Source organism: Taudactylus pleione, unplaced genomic scaffold (genome assembly GCF_031769625.1).
Source record: "Taudactylus pleione unplaced genomic scaffold, aTauple2 ptg001518l, whole genome shotgun sequence".
Lineage (NCBI taxonomy): Eukaryota > Metazoa > Chordata > Amphibia > Anura > Myobatrachidae > Taudactylus > Taudactylus pleione.
Window position 1 is genome coordinate 708,971 of NW_028285916.1, and position 21,327 is coordinate 730,297.

General features: G+C 39.6%; 1 protein-coding gene across 2 annotated transcripts in view; it reads left to right on the forward strand.

Moving 5' to 3' along the window:
- POPDC2 (popeye domain cAMP effector 2) overlaps window positions 1-21,327 on the forward strand; it is a 173,777-nt gene that overhangs the window by 33,384 nt on the left and 119,066 nt on the right. For both annotated transcript variants that reach the window (XM_088463943.1, XM_088463942.1), the window contains exon 2: window positions 13,167-13,681. In XM_088463943.1, the coding sequence (XP_088320069.1) occupies window positions 13,194-13,681 (488 nt within the window). In that variant the 5' untranslated portion in view covers window positions 13,167-13,193. The remainder of the gene's footprint in view (window positions 1-13,166; window positions 13,682-21,327) is intronic.

Genomic DNA, 21,327 nt, shown 5'->3' on the forward strand with positions numbered 1-21,327 from the left:
TATAACCTAAAATAGGGACCATGAAGGCACAACCTATTTCACAATCTTAATCATACACCTTACACACTTCTATATTGTGGCCAATAACAAAAAAAAAAAAAAAACCTTTCTTTTGATTAACAGCCTTTAGGAGATTACAGCCCTATCAATATGACATATTTCAGTCTTGATGATTTATTTAAATTCTAACAGAAATGCTAGTCACATGCTTCACTTGCTATTGTGCGCTCGGTTACAAACAATTAGATGTAATCACTACACGTGGCAGGAAGTGGCAGTATATCCGGTCGCACGCACTATGCTGTGACTGTTTATACGTGGTGTACACTAAAAGCTTTGTGGCGTTATTGTGCGATCGGTTGCGTATGCAATGCGCGGCCGTTCTGCAACAACGTGGGCAAGCACAAATCTCTCTCCACTATCCCAGATTCTAATCAGCCCTCTCTGAATTCGCAAACTGCGAGTCTCCGTCTCTGAGCAAAAATAGGAACGCATGAAAAAAAGTCTGCGGGCACCTTTCCACTCTTTTGTTCCAAGACGAGGGGAGCAGTTCAAAAATACAGTGATGGGTGATATCCAACTCGGTGAGCCCCCAAATTATTGATACCGTTTAAACAGTATCGATATTAGAGAGATTTGATTGCACAGACCAGATTGCCCATACCTCCCATCCCAATATAAAATAACTTTGTCACACAGAAACAGTTTGCGGTTCCAACACACACAAAGGTACTATATTGTAAAAAGGGTATAATCAGCCTTAATCTATACAATGCAGCTATATACAGGATAAAGACAAAGATACAATTACCAATACTTCGCCATGTGGTCTGGATCCAGACTAACAGCTGTCTCTCAGATAGCTGGGTGTTTCTCCACGGTCAAGCAGAGAAGGACAAAGGGAGAGGAAGAAGGGGTTGGGATCCAGACTGCATAGGAATTTATAGGTGTACAATTTCCTTTGAACATAAGCTAAATACTCAGAGGGGCTCCTTATTGGCCCTTTATTACTGTCACAGTGGTTGTTGCTATTCATTGGTTAGTAGATGGTTGACATCACTGGAGGTTGAACTGTGTTCGAAGATCCATTTGTCCTACCCTTGGCATGCAAATCTACAGGGGATGTGTACAGTGATTTTTACAGTATAGAGTATAATTCTTGGCAGGTCTTCATAACTCGATAGTGATCCCTTCCATATTCATTCTGTTGGTTTCATATTCCTGTTGAGACAGAGGGAAATCGGTAGATACTACTCATGACCCATTTATCTTATTCCTAAGCCCAGATATCATATAACTGCTATTTAACATGTAACATTCACTGTATACCTTTAAAACACACAAACTTCTATGTTTGGAACATTTATTGTGTAAGTGGGTGAATATTTGTATGAGAGGAAAGAGGTGTTTATGTACTGTAAAATGGCGCCTAACCGTTGTGAGCACAGAAGCATGGCTCGCCATTCACAATATGGCGAGTTGCGGGGGCATGGGATGCGTGTGCATGTATAGCGAGCATGTGCAATTGAGCGTGCGCAAGTGCGTGCACGAATGCGGCGGGAGCGTGAGTTCGCATAAAATGGCCGTGGACAATCAAATCGTCCAATGGATGTCGTGTTGCGATTCGTGCGCAATTAAGCGATCGCAACCAATTTATACGGTTTCGACAGGACTTACCAGCTGTAGCTGGAGTGTGATTAATCCCATCACATAGGGGAAAAAAGAAAAACTCTCCTTAGAGTATGAAATGACACGCAAGACTTATATATAACAAGCCATGAGACAGTTGGGAGATGCAGATTTTTATACCACATTAACCTCTGACCCTACTAGAAGTTTCCTTTTGGAGTTGAAGTCCCTTCTGGATACTGCACTTTATGATAATATCATTACCAAAGATGAATTTAATTTTCTTTATTCACCATTTCCTGTCACTCCTATTTAAATCATTTGCACAAAATTCACAAATCCCTCAGTTCACCTCCCGGGCGTCCTATTATTTCCGGTATTCTTTATCTGCTAATTTATCATTTTATGTAGATTCATTTTTGCAACCTAAAGTGTCCTCACTCAGGTCCTATATACGTGACACCACTCTTTTTCTGAGGATGACAGAAGGAATTGAGTGGAAGGAGTCATATGCTTTTATACTCTTAAAGTCTATATACTCTTAAAGTCATATACAAACATTCCCCACGATTTAGGGATTGAGGTGATTCGAAGACGTCTCCTTAAAGATGGGGACCTCTCGGAAACCCATAAAGAATTCCTTATTAAATCCATTTCTTTCATCCTCTGTCACAATTATTTTCTTTTTCTGGGCACATTTTATTTACAGGTGATGGGTATGGCCATGGGAACCAGGTTCGCGCCAAGCTATGCCAACCTCTATATGGGTGAGGTTGAGAACCAACTCATTTTGGGTGGCGGACTGACCTCGAGCCTGGTTCTCTATGGCCGGTATATCGATGATCTTTTTATTATTTGAGATGTGTCCCCCGACACTGAATTGAGTTTTGGTGATACACTTAATAAGAATCAGTATAATTTAAAATTTTCACACACTTTCACAAACACTGTATTGATATTTTAGATATCTCTTTGGCTATTTGTGACAACAAGATTGTCACATCTAACTATAATAAAGAATTAGGCACTAATGCATACTTACATTTCAATAGTGCGCACTATCCAGCGTGGAAACAAAATATTCCAAAAGGCCAATTTATGCGCCTGAGAAGAAATTGCTTAGACTTGAAGGGCTTCCAACTACAGGCAAACTCCATGGCAGAATCCTTTAAAATACAAGGGTACCCACAGCACCTCATTAATAAAGCATATGAGGAGGTGCTTAATAGGGACAGAGACGCATTACTAAACCATAAGGATGGACAGGTCAGGCTAAATACTGAAAGAGAACTCACCTTTTAGCTACAATTAACATCCAATATAGAGACATTAAGAATATTTTAGCTAAAAATTATAATATTCTCAAGCAGGACAACATTCTCTGCGAATTGATTCCCCCCAAACCCATAGTTGTCTTTAGAAGAAACAAGTCCCTTAAGAATATTTTAGCTCCCAGTTATCTAAAGAACTTCCGATACCTAACAAGAAAGAGCTTCTTTGGCTACCTCCAAAACCAGCTGGAGTAAGAAATAAACCACATGTGAACATGTTGTTATGCGAACCCCTCTGGAATAACGCAAAATCACAAGGACATGAAATATAAAAACACAAAAATATTTATTGAGGGTTGGAAATGATGGCAGGTTAATGCAGATGAATTTGAAAAAAGTGAATAAGTAGGGTACACAGGAACCGTGCTGGAAATACAGAGCTAGTATGAGTAAATGACTGCAGACCGGTAAGTAAACACAGGTTTCAAATTTGTGACAGAGATAAATGGTTCAGATATGCAATAAAGTCCATAAACTTCCATAGGCTGGAGACACAGAGCTTGTATGGGTAATACCTTGGTTTTGCAGGCACACAGAGCTAGCGTGAATAAATCACTGCACACCGGAAAGTAAACACAGGTTTCTGAGATAAATGGTTCAGATATGCAAAAAGTCCATAAAGCTCCATAGGCTGAAGACAGAGCTTGTATGGATAACACCTTGGTATTGCAGGCAGGAAGATACCAATGAAAAAGACAGACTGGACTGGACCACAGACCAAATGAAATACAAGGCAAACAGCCAAACAATGACCAGCACTCACTGCTGGTCGCAGACTGCCTATAAGGCTGGCAGACAGGCGTGACTCATGATGTAATAATCACGGATTCACCAGAGAGCAGCACCTCAGGTCAGGACCAGAACATCTCTGACAGATCTGGTGACCCCTACTGGTGAAAAAGTAAACAAAACAGAAAAGACAGACAATACTAACACATGTACTTAATGGAACCAAAAATATCTCTACACAAGAAAACAAGGAAGGTTATTCCATCAAAGAGTTTATCAATTGCAATTCTAAATTTGTAATATACATGCTTCTTTGTGGATGTGGGTTGAGATACGTAGGGAGGACTACCCGTAGCCTTAAGACTCACTTCATGGAACATCGAAGGAATGTTGTGAACAGAATACTGACACATACTGACTGTTGAATCTCTCAGACTCATAGGGATCGAGAGAATTCCCTATACTCCACGAGGAAAAGATTGATTCAGACAACTTTGCAAACAAGAAACATACTGGATATTCCATATGAACTCTTTCCATCCTTATGGTCTGAATGAAGCATTAGAACTTAATTCCATCCTGTAAACCCATTTGGAGGTCCATATACACTCTTTCTTTACCCCATGTCACCATGTTTATAACACCGGTGGTTTATTCTCTATATAACAAACCATCGCCCTTTAGACTATGTATTTATAGCAAATATGAAATTTTCAAAATAATTATATGTTCCACTGTAACCTATTTTTATGGCTTCAAATTTACATGATCTATGGATTATGTAGCCTTTCATTTTTATTTTTTTATATTCTAACATTTTATCAGGCTATGTTTGTGGTAATGCTTATTTGGATTATAATCAAGTGGTGTATGTATATGTGAGTGTGTGTCCTGACGAAGTCGATGACGAAACGCGTTGTGGCGTGGTTTGGCGTTGCTTTCCATTACTGGTCGAATAGCCGACGGAGTCCCCGGAGATGTTCGGGTGATATTCAGGCTTCTTCATTTTTATTACTTGCGATGGTATCTGACCGCTGATTGTGGTACGCATATTCATTGAACGAGTTTTATGTCCGCTGTCTGCAATAAAATCTGTTTTATAGTTTCATGCACTATGTGGCGCCCCTTCTTTCTTGCTCTCAATTCCAGATATATATATATATATATATATATTGAACTGTATATATATCCAACACGAATATTGGTTTGTTCAATTGTTTTTATTAATGAAATATTGAATTGACAAAAGTATACATTTTTATAGTGATATTTGGCTAGTTGTGAATGTTCCACGCGATGCTTTGTCTTCATCACACGAATAAGAATGTAACTTACCATGCAGTTTAATTGTTTCCAACATGGCGGCATACCTTGCGAGATTTACATCCCGCGTCACTTATTTTGATTCTCTCTAGGTATTATGTCTCTAATCACGCTCCATACAGGTCTGTCCACGTGGTGCTTGTATACATCACGTGAGTAGTACCAGTGAGAGCGTCTCACTGCCATTTCATACTCTTAAGCTGGCCACACATCTAAAGATTATCTATCCAACCAGCCAGCTAGTTGATTGGTTGGAATGAAAATCTGGTAAGGTATGAAAGCAAATGACAATCAGCAATTTGCTCCAAAATGCCGGAAAATGGACCAAAACTGTTGTTTGAACAAATAGTTTAGATCAAACATTTAACAAACTTGTCTGACGCCATTTTCATCTGTTTTCTGGTATTTAGGAGCAAATTGCTGATCATCAGTTACTCCCATACGTTACCAGATTTTCATTCCAACCAATCAACAAATTGGCTGGTTGGATGTAAGTTGGTCTAGTGCGTGGCCGGCTTAAGGAGAGTTGTTGTTTTTTTTTCCCCCTATGTGATGGGATTAATCACACTCCAGCTACAGCTGGTAAGTCCCATTAAACAATATATGGTATTTTTATAATTAAACATTTGTGGACTATTGATTTACCAATCGGATCTGCCTCCTACTATTGCCATTATTGCTATTATGCATTGACAATGATTGATTTTATATTGTTATATATAAGTTTATGAAGATTTTTTATACCAAACGTTTTTGATGCACATCAGCTGCTAATTAGCAGACATCTTGGATTGTCAGAATAAAAAGTTCTATGCCAGACTAACACCACCTTTGTCTATGCCAGACTAACACCACCTTTGTCTATGCCAGACTAACACCACCTTTGTCTATGCCAGACTAACACCACCTTTGTCTATGCCAGACTAACACCACCTTTGTCTATGCCAGACTAACACCACCTTTGTCTATGCCAGACTAACACCACCTTTGTCTATGCCAGACTAACACCACCTTTGTCTATGCCAGACTAACACCACCTTTGTCTATGCCAGACTAACACCACCTTTGTCTATGCCAGACTAACACCACCTTTGTCTATGCCAGACTCCACACAGTTGTTTCTAATTGTCTTTTATCCTGTCCATCTTGTCATGGATATTGAAGAAAATGATGATAGTCTTCCATTGTCCACATGTTTTCTTGTCATCCTCAATGAGGCTTGTTCCATAAATGGTCCAGCTAGGAATGTTGTCTTAGGCACAGATGTTATCATAGACTTGAGGTATCATGGAGGCCTTTGGTGTATTTTCCTTGGATAAACAGCTGTCATGTGTAAGTAACATCTTAATCAGAAAAAGAACAAGTTTTATAGCAATATAAATAATTACAAACAAAACTAAACCTTTATTAATAAATGAAAGAATTCCTGATATCCATCTGCTAAATTCATTAAACCATTAATTATCATCAAGATCATACTCTGGATCATTATGTGCTTTTCTAAACTGGTCTTTCCATTCCATGATTTTTCATATGTGTTCATGTATCAGGTAATAACAGTTATCAGTTATATACGTTACAGCAGGCTAGTCTCACTATAAGACACATACCTTATCAAGCAGCCGTAAAGTAGTCGAGGATCAGTCTAAACTGTCCCATAACCTTTACTTTAAATTGCAGTTCATTAGTGATCATTTTAACCACATCAAATATTTCATCTATAACATTATCAAACAATTTGGCTAAAGCATTGTGAACATACTATACATATTGTTACTGCTTCCTATCTCTTGATATACCACTATTTATGCAGTTACTCAGCTTAATGCTTGTGATAAAAACTCAAAGTTTAAAATTAAAACTGTAACAAATGAAAGCAAGGTATACATTCCCACATGCCTTTGTCTGGCTTTTGCCTTAGCAAACCATCGATTCATAATATCAAATTACTCCAACTCCCCTTGGATGAAGATGTTGCAATTGGAGACATATATTCAGGTGTCCTTCCCATGAAGTTTCACTGAAATAAGTGTAGTCAGCAGGATTCGGAATAAACTTTCAAATCTGGGCTCAATTTCTGGTATGTTTCGAAATTATCCAATCTCCTGGTAAATGGTGGGTACTTGTCTCAAGATAAGGGACTGGGATAGAAGAAAACACCTAACTATGTATTTTAGTTAATTGTTTCTGTAAGATTGATACATAGTACACCATATCTAGGATTACCTTAATCAAATTATCTTAATTACCTTGGCCATTGTCATTGCATCTGCGTCTACAACACGCTTCCCCTCCGGGCTAGTGACTGATGAGGCTCGTACAGGAGGACATCACATTCGGAGCATTTGGGCAGTGGTATAAAATCAATTTGTATCCTTTGAAAGGAATACTGAGTCTGGGAAGTACTTTTCAAAGGGGTTGGGACAGTCTTATTGTTCAATGCACATACTAGGCACCCTGTTATACAGGCCTGTGCTGTCTGTGCAAAACCTGGAGCTATCCAATTGCAGTTGGTGATAGCCACCATTATATCCTTCCCCAAGTGCACCTCACCATGTATTATCTGGGCCATATCTGGTTAATGTGCTTTTGGTAGACATAAACGTTGACCTTCCCCTCCACTCTCCATTTGTCTTGAGCTCCTAGCTTTGCTCTTCTCAGCCTCTGGAGCTTGTGCCTGGAGCATTGTGAGGGTACTTAAGTCAACCTTGGGGGTGGTATCTACCACATAAGTGGGTTCCCCTTAGGAGCAGTGACTTACGGCAGCAGCACGTGCGGCCTGGTCTACCAGTCTGTTGTCTTCAGCTTTGGGTGTAGTCTCTCAAGTGTACCCTTATCTTTATCACTACAATCCTTTGGGATTACTGGAATGCAGTAGACAGTGCTCCGATATGGCCAGCATATCCTATGTGTATAACTTCATCTACAGAAAGGACATCCAAAAAGTTTTCATAAATTCAACACAACACAATCAAAAAAGTATAAAGATAAAGAAAAGGTATTTTTTCAGTGTCCTCCTTGACACCGTCACAATTTACTGTTGTTTTATCACTGTTCGCCCATCTTTTGAAACCTGCGGGAGCAATGACGCAGGATTCAACATTCTACATCCTTTAAGAGTGACATTACTTGTACAACAAAGCTACCTCGTATTTCGTAACCCTAACAACAGATAAATGCTTTCTTTGAGCTCTACTCAGGATTTTTATAACTCCATGCGATACTATAAGGGTTAAGGGGTCTAGGTGACGAGTTTCCATGTGGTTGTTCAAGGACCCCTTGAGCATAGTTAGACTCATGACAAAACAGTATAACCGGCTTACTATAATCATGTACAACTAATGCTGATGCATTAATAATATCTTGTTTTATAACATGATAAACTTCAATTTATTCATATGTTAATGCAAGGGGATCCCTTGATTGCATCATACAAAAGTTACAATTTATGTTCATAAGGTATCCATCTTCTTTAGATACATAACACAAAATTTAATGTGCAGAATATTCAGTAATACACATAAAAGTAAAATCATCCACATTATTATTATTACCAGTTATTTATATAGCGCACACATATACCGCAGCACTTTACAGAGATTTGATCATGATTGCACTTTCAAGAAGCCAATCTTTTAACACTAGGGCTTGTAGCACCCCCTTGTGGCAGTTAAGTCTAAACATACTGCTTCATTTGTTAGGGACTGAAAAGCCGTAAAAAAACTGAGATAGATAGTATGCCATTCAGCAAGATGTGCAGATTAGGTACAATCAATGTATTAACTTGTAACCTTTTACTAATCTCTCATGATTTATTCTAAAAAAGGATTTATCTGGATTTGGGGTCTTCCTTTTAATAGGAAAAAATGTGTTCTAACTGGAACGACATTCCCCTGCTTTCAGGTAATCACCTACCTCTTTGGTTACTACAGCCACTTGATCTGGTCTTAAAGGTTATTATTTAACTTGCTGCATACATAGCTTTAATTTTTACAGGCTAGATGGACAGTATTCCTACATTAATTTTTCCCTGTGTCCATAACATATCAGGGACTTTAGCAAACGTCTCATTTAAGGACAACTTTCTACAACATTAATGAGACCTATTAATACAATCAAAATGCTGTTATTCTAAGAAGTTCTGGTTTGGAAGTTAAAGTCACTTCCCCATCTTTGTATGTTATTGTGGCATTTAATGCTGACAATAAATCTGCCTCTGAGAGATTAAGTGGGCAGTCATCTGAGACTAACAACTGTCTCTCTAATGTCTCACTATTATTTACAGTAATCTGCAATGGTTTTGTCTTTTGTAAATACAGGTTGAGTCTCCCATATCCAAATATTCCGAAATACGGAATATTCCGAAATACGGAATATTTTTAGTATGACTGAGAAAGTGAAACCTTTGCTTTCTGATGGTTCAATATAAAAAAACTTTGTTTAAAGCACAAAATTATTAAAATATAGTATAAACTAACCTTCAGGCCATGTGTATAAGGTGTATATGAAACATAAATTAATTTCATGTATGTACACAAACTTTTTTTGATACACAAAATTATTACAAATACTGTATAAAATGACTTGCAGGCTGTGTGTATAAGGTGTATATATAACATAAATGCATTCTGGGTTTAGATTTGGGTCCCATTTCGGAGATATCTCTTTATAGTATGCAAATATTCCAAACAACGGAATATTCCGATATCCAAAATACCCCTGGTCCCAAGCATGTTGGATATGGGAGACTCAACCTGTACTGCATTTGACCATCCAGGCCAGTGGCCAGGACTACAGAGAAGGTCAAACGTTCTGGTAAGATTCATTTGAACTGAATAACACTTAGCAGCCTTTGTTATACATTCTCAGATCTCTAGCATTACGTAAATTAACCTCGTAATCCCCATATTATTAATGTTACCTTTACAATAATCGTTACATTCCAACACTTGTTGTAAACACTTCAATGTTATAATCTAACTTACCCATTGTGGGTAATATATATATATATATATATATATATATATATATATATGTAGCAATAGCTTAAGTCCTTGTACAGGATTAAGGAAGAGGTGGACAGAATTACCTACACTGTCCCCGTAATACCACAACCATATAACATTTATACATATTTATGTAGTATCATTAAAACAAAGGCCAATCGCAAAAAATAAATAACACTTTTGCAACAAAGCAAAGGCTCATACTTAAAAAGTAAAAACTGTTTTGATTTGCAAATGTTACTAACTTGTATAGGCAGATCGACTCTCAAAATGAAGCTGCTTGTTTAGCATTTGTAATGATGTACACTGAGCCTCTTGTAAATTAGGCTCATAACAGGCTAAGACAAGAACAATTATGTCATACAGTACCTTCTAATATTTGAATATTTTACTAACATCACATTTAGATGTTATTAAATATACACATTACTTTATGTATCTTCTACGGCAACTACTTCTTAAACCTACTAATTCTCGTACATAGTTTCTTTTTACATTTAAAATCATAAACAATTTAGCACTCTCCACAATGTAATTGAGAATGTTCACATTTCCATATATTTGTCTTCCAGGGATCTATGTATTTCTTATCCTCATCCCAACTTCTGGTATTTTTTCTGGGTTCAGTATATGATACCTTCAGTCTACAAACTCTACAATTTACAGCACCACAATTCCAAATCATCATACGCCTGACAGTCTATATTGGGACATAGCTATTTACTATTAGCAATATTTTTCATCGAACACTTTGAACTTACTGTCCTTATAGGTGTCTCTTCAAAATAATCCTTAAAGTACATACAATTAATTTCTTATTCCCTTTCTTGTGACTCTTTCTCTAACAAGACCTGTTTTAACACTTTTATCCAATTCAAAAGTTTCCCTTTCAGTTTGTTACTCTTTATGCAGGGGCCATATCACTTACATATCTGTTGTCATTTAATCGTATCAAGCGTGCCATTTCCATTCCTTCTGTAGCCCCCCAGGACCTAACACTGTACGTATCAAGTGTGCCATTTCCATTCCTTCTGTAGCCCCCCCAGGACCTAACACTGTACGTATCAAGTGTGCCATTTCCATTCCTTCTGTAGCCCCCCAGGACCTAACACTGTACATATCAAGTGCGCCATTTCCATTCCTTCTGTAGCCCCCCAGGACCTAACACTGTACGTATCAAGTGTGCCATTTCCATTCCTTCTGTAGCCCCCCAGGACCTAACACTGTACGTATCAAGTGTGCCATTTCCATTCCTTCTGTAGCCCCCCCATGACCTAACACTGTACGTATCAAGTGTGCCATTTCCATTCCTTCTGTAGCCCCCCCAGGACCTAACACTGTACGTATCAAGTGTGCCATTTCCATTCCTTCTGTAGCCCCCCCATGACCTAACACTGTACGTATCAAGTGTGCCATTTCCATTCCTTCTGTAGCCCCCCCATGACCTAACACTGTACGTATCAAGTGTGCCATTTCCATTCCTTCTGTAGCCCCCCCAGGACCTAACACTGTACGTATCAAGTGTGCCATTTCCATTCCTTCTGTAGCCCCCCCAGGACCTAACACTGTACGTATCAAGTGTGCCATTTCCATTCCTTCTGTAGCCCCCCCATGACCTAACACTGTACGTATCAAGTGTGCCATTTCCATTCCTTCTGTAGCCCCCCCAGGACCTAACACTGTACGTATCAAGTGTGCCATTTCCATTCCTTCTGTAGCCCCCCCATGACCTAACACTGTACGTATCAAGTGTGCCATTTACATTCCTTCTGTAGCCCCCCCAGGACCTAACACTGTACGTATCAAGTGTGCCATTTCCATTCCTTCTGTAGCCCCCCCAGGACCTAACACTGTACCTATCAAGTGTGCCATTTCCATTCCTTCTGTAGCCCCCCCAGGACCTAACACTGTACGTATCAAGTGTGCCATTTCCATTCCTTCTGTAGCCCCCCCATGACCTAACACTGTACGTATCAAGTGTGCCATTTCCATTCCTTCTGTAGCCCCCCAGGACCTAACACTGTACGTATAATATCCATGGGGGTCTGACAGCTGGACAGATGTTTGTTGTCTGCATTACCTATATCGGTGGGTTTTATAAAACCCTATTCTGTGGGTTTCACCAAACCCTGTTCTGTATGTTATAGGATGGCTACAGATTTAGTGACTTGTGTTTAAGGTTTAAAATGTGCAAAATAAACTGAAAGGCTCTGGGCCAAATGTAATAGGGCGAGAGTTTAGTAAATGTGAGAGTTTAGTAAATGTGAGAGTTTAGTAAATGTGAGAGTTTAGCAGTAAGTTCTCACTATTCCATTGGTCAATGGGAAAACATCTGGATGAGAGTTTAAATCACGAGAGTTTTGTTGAGTCTGAAAAACAGACGAGTTCCATGTTCTCCGACTCTATTACATTGGGCGAGTATAACAAGTATGAGAGGTTACTGCTAAACTCCCACCCTATTACTTTTATACCCTGTGTGTACAAATGGCGACAACACTGTGTAACACCAGCTCTATTGTTACACTGCAGCCTAGAGTTTATACTATAGGGAGGGAGCCCATTATTTCCGGCACTGCTCCTGCGGGAACCTGCAAAGCCTAAAAAAGTGATGACATTCAGTTATTAGTCCATCCAAAATACGTGTTGTGTATGTAACACATGGGGGTAGATGTACTAAACTTTGGAAAGAGACAGAGTAGAGAGAGAATGTATCAACCAATCAGCTCCTAACTGTCATTTTTCAAAGACTGTAAACTGACAGGAGCTGATTGGTCGGTACTTTATCTCCATCCGCTTTATCTCTCCCCCATGGGGTCTTATTTAATAGCCTGCGACATGCAGGTAAGCGCACAATTCCGGCGAGTTAGTCCGTATTTTTAAAGCGTAATAACCAGGTTGGTTTTACGTTTCTGAATTATTTCACCGTAATCACGCCCCTGCCTGCACTTTACAGGCTATCACACAGGGCCCCTGGAGTTTCTTACGGGAGAAACAGAGCGACGGTTGTGGTTGTATTTTTTTTTGACAGGTGGAAGTAGTAAGAGTTGGAAAACCTGCACGGCACAGCCCACGTTTCTGCATCTGACAAAGCTTCATCAGACGGAAACTCTCGCCTCCTGTCTCCCTGATGTCATCTCTTATTTTGCAGGTATAGGAGGCGTCCCTCGGAGGACAGATGGCGAGTAACAGGACAATATCGGAACAGCTCTGGCACGCCCCCGTGTGTGCGGAGTGGAACGTGTTCATGGAGAGGTCACCGTATCACCTGGCCTGCCTGGTGCTCTTACTGGCTCACATGGGCGGCAGTGGCGTCCTAGGCTGTATGTACATCTTCGGGCTGATGGCCCTGTCCTTCCTGTGTATGACGCTGTGGGGTTGGCTCTTTGTCTGCGGCGTGGACGTAGTCATCTGGAATATTCTGCTGCTGGCGCTCTGCCTGGTACAGATCACACACCTGCTCTGCCGGCTGCACAAGGAATCGTACGGCGAGGACTATGACGCTCTGTACCATACCGTCTACCAACCTCTGCAGGTCCCGTTACATGTCTTCAAGGACATTGCCCACTGCAGCGGGATGGATGTCCAGGCTCTGAGCGCTGACCAGCGATACGCCCTGGAGGGGAAGACCCCGATTGACCGCCTGTCTCTGCTCATCTCTGGGAGGTGGGTGATCGATGCACATGGTGGCGGCTAGTTGATCATTCTTTGGCACAGCGCATAAGACGCTGCATCCACTTGTAGTGCGCCACAGATGGATGATGGCACAATGAACGTTATATAGGGGGGCTCATTCATAATCTTTAACTAAAACTGGGCGCACACTATGCGCTGTGTGTACCCAACGACAGAACGGTGCGATGTAACAAAAAATTGCGCGCACCGAACACACTGCATGATCCAGTGTATGACGGCGCGATTTATCATTACACGCTGCATATAGCGGCATGGCGTCGTTCAGTGTAATGTCCCATCTGCTATGCAGAACAGCAGATGGGACGGTGCAATGAACGACCATCGCAAACGACGGACCGGGCGTGCACGCTACACGATCATGACAATATCTTTATGACCGTATAATGCGCACCCAGCTAAAATCGTCCACATATCAGATACAATGTAACATTTCACCGTTTCCTTTATTTTCTATTTAGCTAGTTTATTGACTACTCCAGAGATCTGCAGAACATTGCTCTGTTTCATCTACCGCCTGACAGATACATAGTGATATATTCTGCAGATTATTACATTACTGACTACTCCAGAGATCTGCAGAACATTGCTCTATTTCATCTACCGCCTGACAGATACATAGTTATATATTCTGCAGATTATTACATTACTGACTACTCCAGTGATCTGCAGAACATTGCTCTGTTTCATCTACCGCCTGACAGATATATAGTTATATAGTCTGCACATTATAACATTACTGACTACTCCAGAGATCTGCAGAACATTGCTCTGCTCCATCTATCGCCTGACAGATACATAGTGATATATTCTGCAGATTATTACATTACTGACTACTCCAGAGACTGCAGAACATTGCTCTGTTCCATCTACCGCCTGACAGATACATAGTGATATATTCTGCAGATTATTACATTACTGACTACTCCAGAGATCTGCAGAACATTGCCCTGTTTCATCTACCGCCTGACAGATACATAGTGATATATTCTGCAGATTATTACATTACTGACTACTCCAGAGACTGCAGAACATTGCTCTGTTCCATTTACCGCCTGACAGATACATAGTGATATATTCTGCAGATTATTACATTACTGACTACTCCAGAGATCTGCAGAACATTGCCCTGTTTCATCTACCGCCTGACAGATACATAGTGATATATTCTGCAGATTATTACATTACTGACTACTCCAGAGATCTGCAGAACATTGCTCTGTTTCATCTACCGCCTGACAGATACATAGTGATATATTCTGCAGATTATTACATTACTGACTACTCCAGAGATCTGCAGAACATTGCTCTGTTTCATCTACCGCCTGACAGATACATAGTGATATATTCTGCAGATTATTACATTACTGACTACTCCAGTGATCTGCAGAACATTGCTCTGTTTCATCTACCGCCTGACAGATATATAGTTATATAGTCTGCACATTATAACATTACTGACTACTCCAGAGATCTGCAGAACATTGCTCTGCTCCATCTATCGCCTGACAGATACATAGTGATATATTCTGCAGATTATTACATTACTGACTACTCCAGAGACTGCAGATCATTGCTCTGTTCCATGTACCGCCTGACAGATACATAGTGATATATTCTGCAGATTATTACATTACTGACTACTCCAGAGATCTGCAGAACATTGCCCTGTTTCATCTACCGCCTGACAGATACATAGTGATATATTCTGCAGATTATTACATTACTGACTACTCCAGAGACTGCAGAACATTGCTCTGTTCCATTTACCGCCTGACAGATACATAGTGATATATTCTGCAGATTATTACATTACTGACTACTCCAGAGATCTGCAGAACATTGCTCTGTTTCATCTTCCGCCTGACAGATACATAGTGATATATTCTGCAGATTATTACATTACTGACTACTCCAGAGATCTGCAGAACATTGCTCTGTTTCATCTACCGCCTGACAGATACATAGTGATATGTTCTGCAGATTATTACATTACTGACTACTCCAGAGATCTGCAGAACATTGCTCTGTTTCATCTACCGCCTGACAGATACATAATGATATATTCTGCAGATTATTACATTATTGACTACTCCAGAGATCTGCAGAACATTGCTCTGTTTCATCTACCGCCTGACAGATACATAGTGATATATTCTGCAGATTATTACATTACTGACTACTCCAGAGATCTGCAGAACATTGCTCTGTTCCATCTACCGCCTGACAGATACATAGTTATATATTCTACAGATTATTACATTACTGACTACTCCAGAGACTGCAGAACATTGCTCTGTTCCATCTACCGCCTGACAGATACATAGTGATATATTCTGCAGATTATTACATTACTGACTACTCCAGAGATCTGCAGAACATTGCTCTGTTTCATCTACCGCCTGACAGATACATAATTATATATTCTGAAGATTATTACATTACTGACTACTCCAGAGATCTGCAGAACATTGCTCTGTTTCATCTACCGCCTGACAGATACATAGTTATATATTCTGCAGATTATTACATTACTGACTACTCCAGTGATCTGCAGAACATTGCTCTGTTCCATCTACCGCTTGACAGATAGTTATATATTCTGCAGATTATTACATTACTGACCTCTGTAGTGATCTGCAGAACATTGCTCTGTTCCATATACCCCCTGACAGATACATAGTGATATATTCTGCAGATTATTACATTACTGACGACTCCAGAGTTCTGCAGAACATTGCTCTGTTTCATCTACCGCCTGACAGATACATAGTGATATATTCTCCAGATTATTAAATTACTGACTACTCCAGAGATCTGCAGAACATTGCTCTGTTCCATCTACCGCCTGACAGATACATAGTGATATATTCTGCAGATTATTACATTACTGACTACTCCAGAGAAATGCAGAACATTGCTCTGTTTCATCTACCGCCTGACAGATACATAATGATATATTCTGCAGATTATTACATTATTGACTACTCCAGAGATCTGCAGAACATTGCTCTGTTTCATCTACCGCCTGACAGATACATAGTTATATATTCTGCAGATTATTACATTACTGACTACTCCAGAGATCTGCAGAACATTGCTCTGTTTCATCTACCGCCTGACAGATACATAGTTATATATTCTGTAGATTATTACATTACTGACTACTCCAGAGATCTGCAGAACATTGCTCTGTTTCATCTACCGCCTGATAGATACATAGTGATATATTCTGTAGATTATTACATTACTGACTACTCCAGAGATCTGCAGAACATTGCTCTGTTTCATCTACCGCCTGACAGATACATAGTGATATATTCTGCAGATTATTACATTACTGACTACTCCAGAGATCTGCAGAACATTGCTCTGTTCCATCTACTGCCTGATAGATACATAGTGATGTATTCTGCAGATTATTAAATTACTGACTACTCCAGAGATCTGCAGAACATTGCTCTGTTTCATCTACCGCCTGACAGATACTTAGTGATATATTCTGCAGATTATTACATTACTGACTACTCCAGAGATCTGCAGAACATTGCTCTGTTTCATCTACCGCCTGACAGATACATAGTGATATATTCTGCAGATTATTACATTACTGACTACTCCAGAGATCTGCAGAACATTGCCCTGTTTCATCTACCGCCTGACAGATATAGTTATATATTCTGCAGATTATTACATTACTGACTACTCCAGAGACATGCAGAACATTGCTCTGTTTCATCTACCGCCTGACAGATACATAGTGATATATTCTCCAGATTATTAAATTACTGACTACTCCAGAGATCTGCAGAACATTGCTCTGTTCCATCTACCGCCTGACAGATACATAGTGATATATTCTGCAGATTATTACTTTACGGACTACTCCAGAGAAATGCAGAACATTGCTCTGTTTCATCTACCGCCTGACAGATACATAATGATATATTCTGCAGATTATTACATTATTGACTACTCCAGAGATCTGCAGAACATTGCTCTGTTTCATCTACCGCCTGACAGATACATAGTGATATATTCTGCAGATTATTACATTACTGACTACTCCAGAGATCTGCAGAACATTGCTCTGTTCCATCTACCGCCTGACAGATACATAGTTATATATTCTGCAGATTATTACATTACTGACTACTCCAGAGACTGCAGAACATTGCTCTGTTCCATCTACCGCCTGACAGATAGATAGTGATATATTCTGCAGATTATTACATTACTGACTACTCCAGAGATCTGCAGAACATTGCTCTGTTTCATCTACCGCGTGACAGATACATAGTTATATATTCTGAAGATTATTACATTACTGACTACTCCAGAGATCTGCAGAACATTGCTCTGTTTCATCTACCGCCTGACAGATACATAGTTATATATTCTGCAGATTATTACATTACTGACTACTCCAGTGATCTGCAGAACATTGCTCTGTTCCATCTACCGCTTGACAGATAGTTATATACTCTGCAGATTATTACATTACTGACCTCTGTAGAGATCTGCAGAACATTGCTCTGTTCCATATACCCCCTGACAGATACATAGTGATATATTCTGCAGATTATTACATTACTGACGACTCCAGAGATTTGCAGAACATTGCTCTGTTTCATCTACCGCCTGACAGATACATAGTGATATATTCTCCAGATAATTAAATTACTGACTACTCCAGAGATCTGCAGAACATTGCTCTGTTCCATCTACCGCCTGACAGATACATAGTGATATATTCTGCAGATTATTAAATTATTGACTACTCCAGAGATCTGCAGAACATTGCTCTGTTCCATCTACCCCTGACAGATATCTAGTTATATATTCTGCAGATTATTACATTACTGACTACTCCAGAGATCTGCAGAACATTGCTCTGTTCCATCTACCGCCTGACAGATACATAGTGATATATTCTGCAGATTATTACATTACTGACTACTCCAGAGATCTGCAGAACATTGCTCTGTTCCATCTACCGCCTGACAGATACATAGTGATATATTCTGCAGATTATTACATTACTGACTACTCCAGAGATCTGCAGAACATTGCTCTGTTCCTTCTACCGCCTGACAGATACATAGTTATATATTCTGAAGATTATTACATTACTGACTACTCCAGAGACATGCAGAACATTGCTCTGTTTCATCTACCGCCTGACAGATACATAGTTATATATTCTGCAGATTATTACATTACTGACTACTCCAGTGATCTGCAGAACATTGCTCTGTTCCATCTACCGCTTGACAGATAGTTATATATTCTGCAGATTATTACATTACTGACCTCTGTAGAGATCTGCAGAACATTGCTCTGTTTCATCTACCGCCTGACAGATACATAGTGATATATTCTGCAGATTATTACATTACTGACTACTCCAGAGATCTGCAGAACATTGCTCTGTTCCATCTACCGCCTGACAGATACATAGTTATATATTCTGCAGATTATTACATTACTGACTACTCCAGAGATCTGCAGAACATTGCTCTGTTCCATCTACCGCCTGACAGGTACATAGTGATATATTCTGCAGATTATTACATTACTGACTACTCCAGAGATCTGCAGAACATTGCTCTGCTCCATCTATCGCCTGACAGATACATAGTGATATATTCTGCAGATTATTACATTACTGACTACTCCAGAGATCTGCAGAGCATTGCTCTGTTCCATCTACCCCCTGACAGATACATAGTTATATATTCTGCAGATTATTACATTACTGACTACTCCAGAGATCTGCAGAACATTGCTCTGTTCCATATACCCCCTGACAGATATCTAGTTATATATTCTGCAGATTATTACATTACTGACTACTCCAGAGATCTGCAGAACATTGCTCTGTTCCATATACCCCCTGACAGATACATAGTTATATATTCTGTAGATTATTACATTACTGACTACTCCAGAGATCTGCAGAACATTGCTCTGTTCCATCTACTGCCTGATAGATACATAGTGATATATTCTGCAGATTATTAAATTACTGACTACTCCAGAGATCTGCAGAACATTGCTCTGTTTCATCTACCGCCTGACAGATACATAGTGATATATTCTGCAGATTATTACATTACTGACTACTCCAGAGATCTGCAGAACATTGCCCTGTTTCATCTACCGCCTGACAGATACATAGTTATATATTCTGCAGATTATTACATTACTGACTACTCCAGAGACATGCAGAACATTGCTCTGTTTCATCTACTGCCTGACAGTTACATAGTGATATATTCTGCAGATTATTACATTACTGACGACTCCAGAGATCTGCAGAACATTGCTCTGTTTCATCTACCGCCTGACAGATACATAGTGATATATTCTGCAGATTATTACATTACTGACTACTCCAGAGATCTGCAGAACATTGCTCTGTTCCATCTACCGCCTGACAGATACATAGTGATATATTCTGCAGATTATTACATTACTGACTACTCCAGAGATCTGCAGAACATTGCTCTGTTTCATCTACCGCCTGACAGATACATAGTTATATATTCTGCAGATTATTACATTACTGACTACTCCAGAGAAATGCAGAACATTGCTCTGTTTCATCTACCGCCTGACAGATACATAATGATATATTCTGCAGATTATTACATTATTGACTACTCCAGAGATCTGCAGAACATTGCTCTGTTTCATCTACCGCCTGACAGATACATAGTGATATATTCTGCAGATTATTACATTACTGACTACTCCAGAGATCTGCAGAACATTGCTCTGTTTCATCTACCGCCTGACAGATACATAGTGATATATTCTGCAGATTATTACATTACTGACTAATCCAGAGATCTGCAGAACATTGCTCTGTTCCATCTACCGCCTGACAGATACATAGTGATATATTCTGCAGATTATTACATTACTGACTACTCCAGAGAAATGCAGAACATTGCTCTGTTCTATCTACCGCCTGACAGATACATAGTGATATATTCTGCAGATTATTACATTACTGATTAATCCAGAGATCTGCAGAACATTGCTCTGTTTCATCTACCGCCTGACAGATACATAATGATATATTCTGCAGATTATTACATTATTGACTACTCCAGAGATCTGCAGAACATTGCTCTGTTTCATCTACCGCCTGACAGATACATAGTGATATATTCTGCAGATTATTACATTACTGACTACTCCAGATATCTGCAGAACATTGCTCTGTTCCATCTACCGCCTGACAGATACATAGTGATATATTCTGCAGATTATTACATTACTGACTACTCCAGAGATCTGCAGAACATTGCTCTGTTCCATCTACCGCCTGACAGATACATAGTGATATATTCTGCAGATTATTACATTACTGACTACTCCAGAGATCTGCAGAACATTGCTCTGTTTCATCTACCGCCTGACAGATACATAGTGATATATTCTCCAGATTCTTAAATTACTGACTACTCCAGAGATCTGCAGAACATTGCTCTGTTCCACCTACCGCCTGACAGATACATATTGATATATTCTGCAGATTATTACATTACTGACTACTCCAGAGACTGCAGAACATTGCTCTGTTCCATCTACCGCCTGACAGATACATA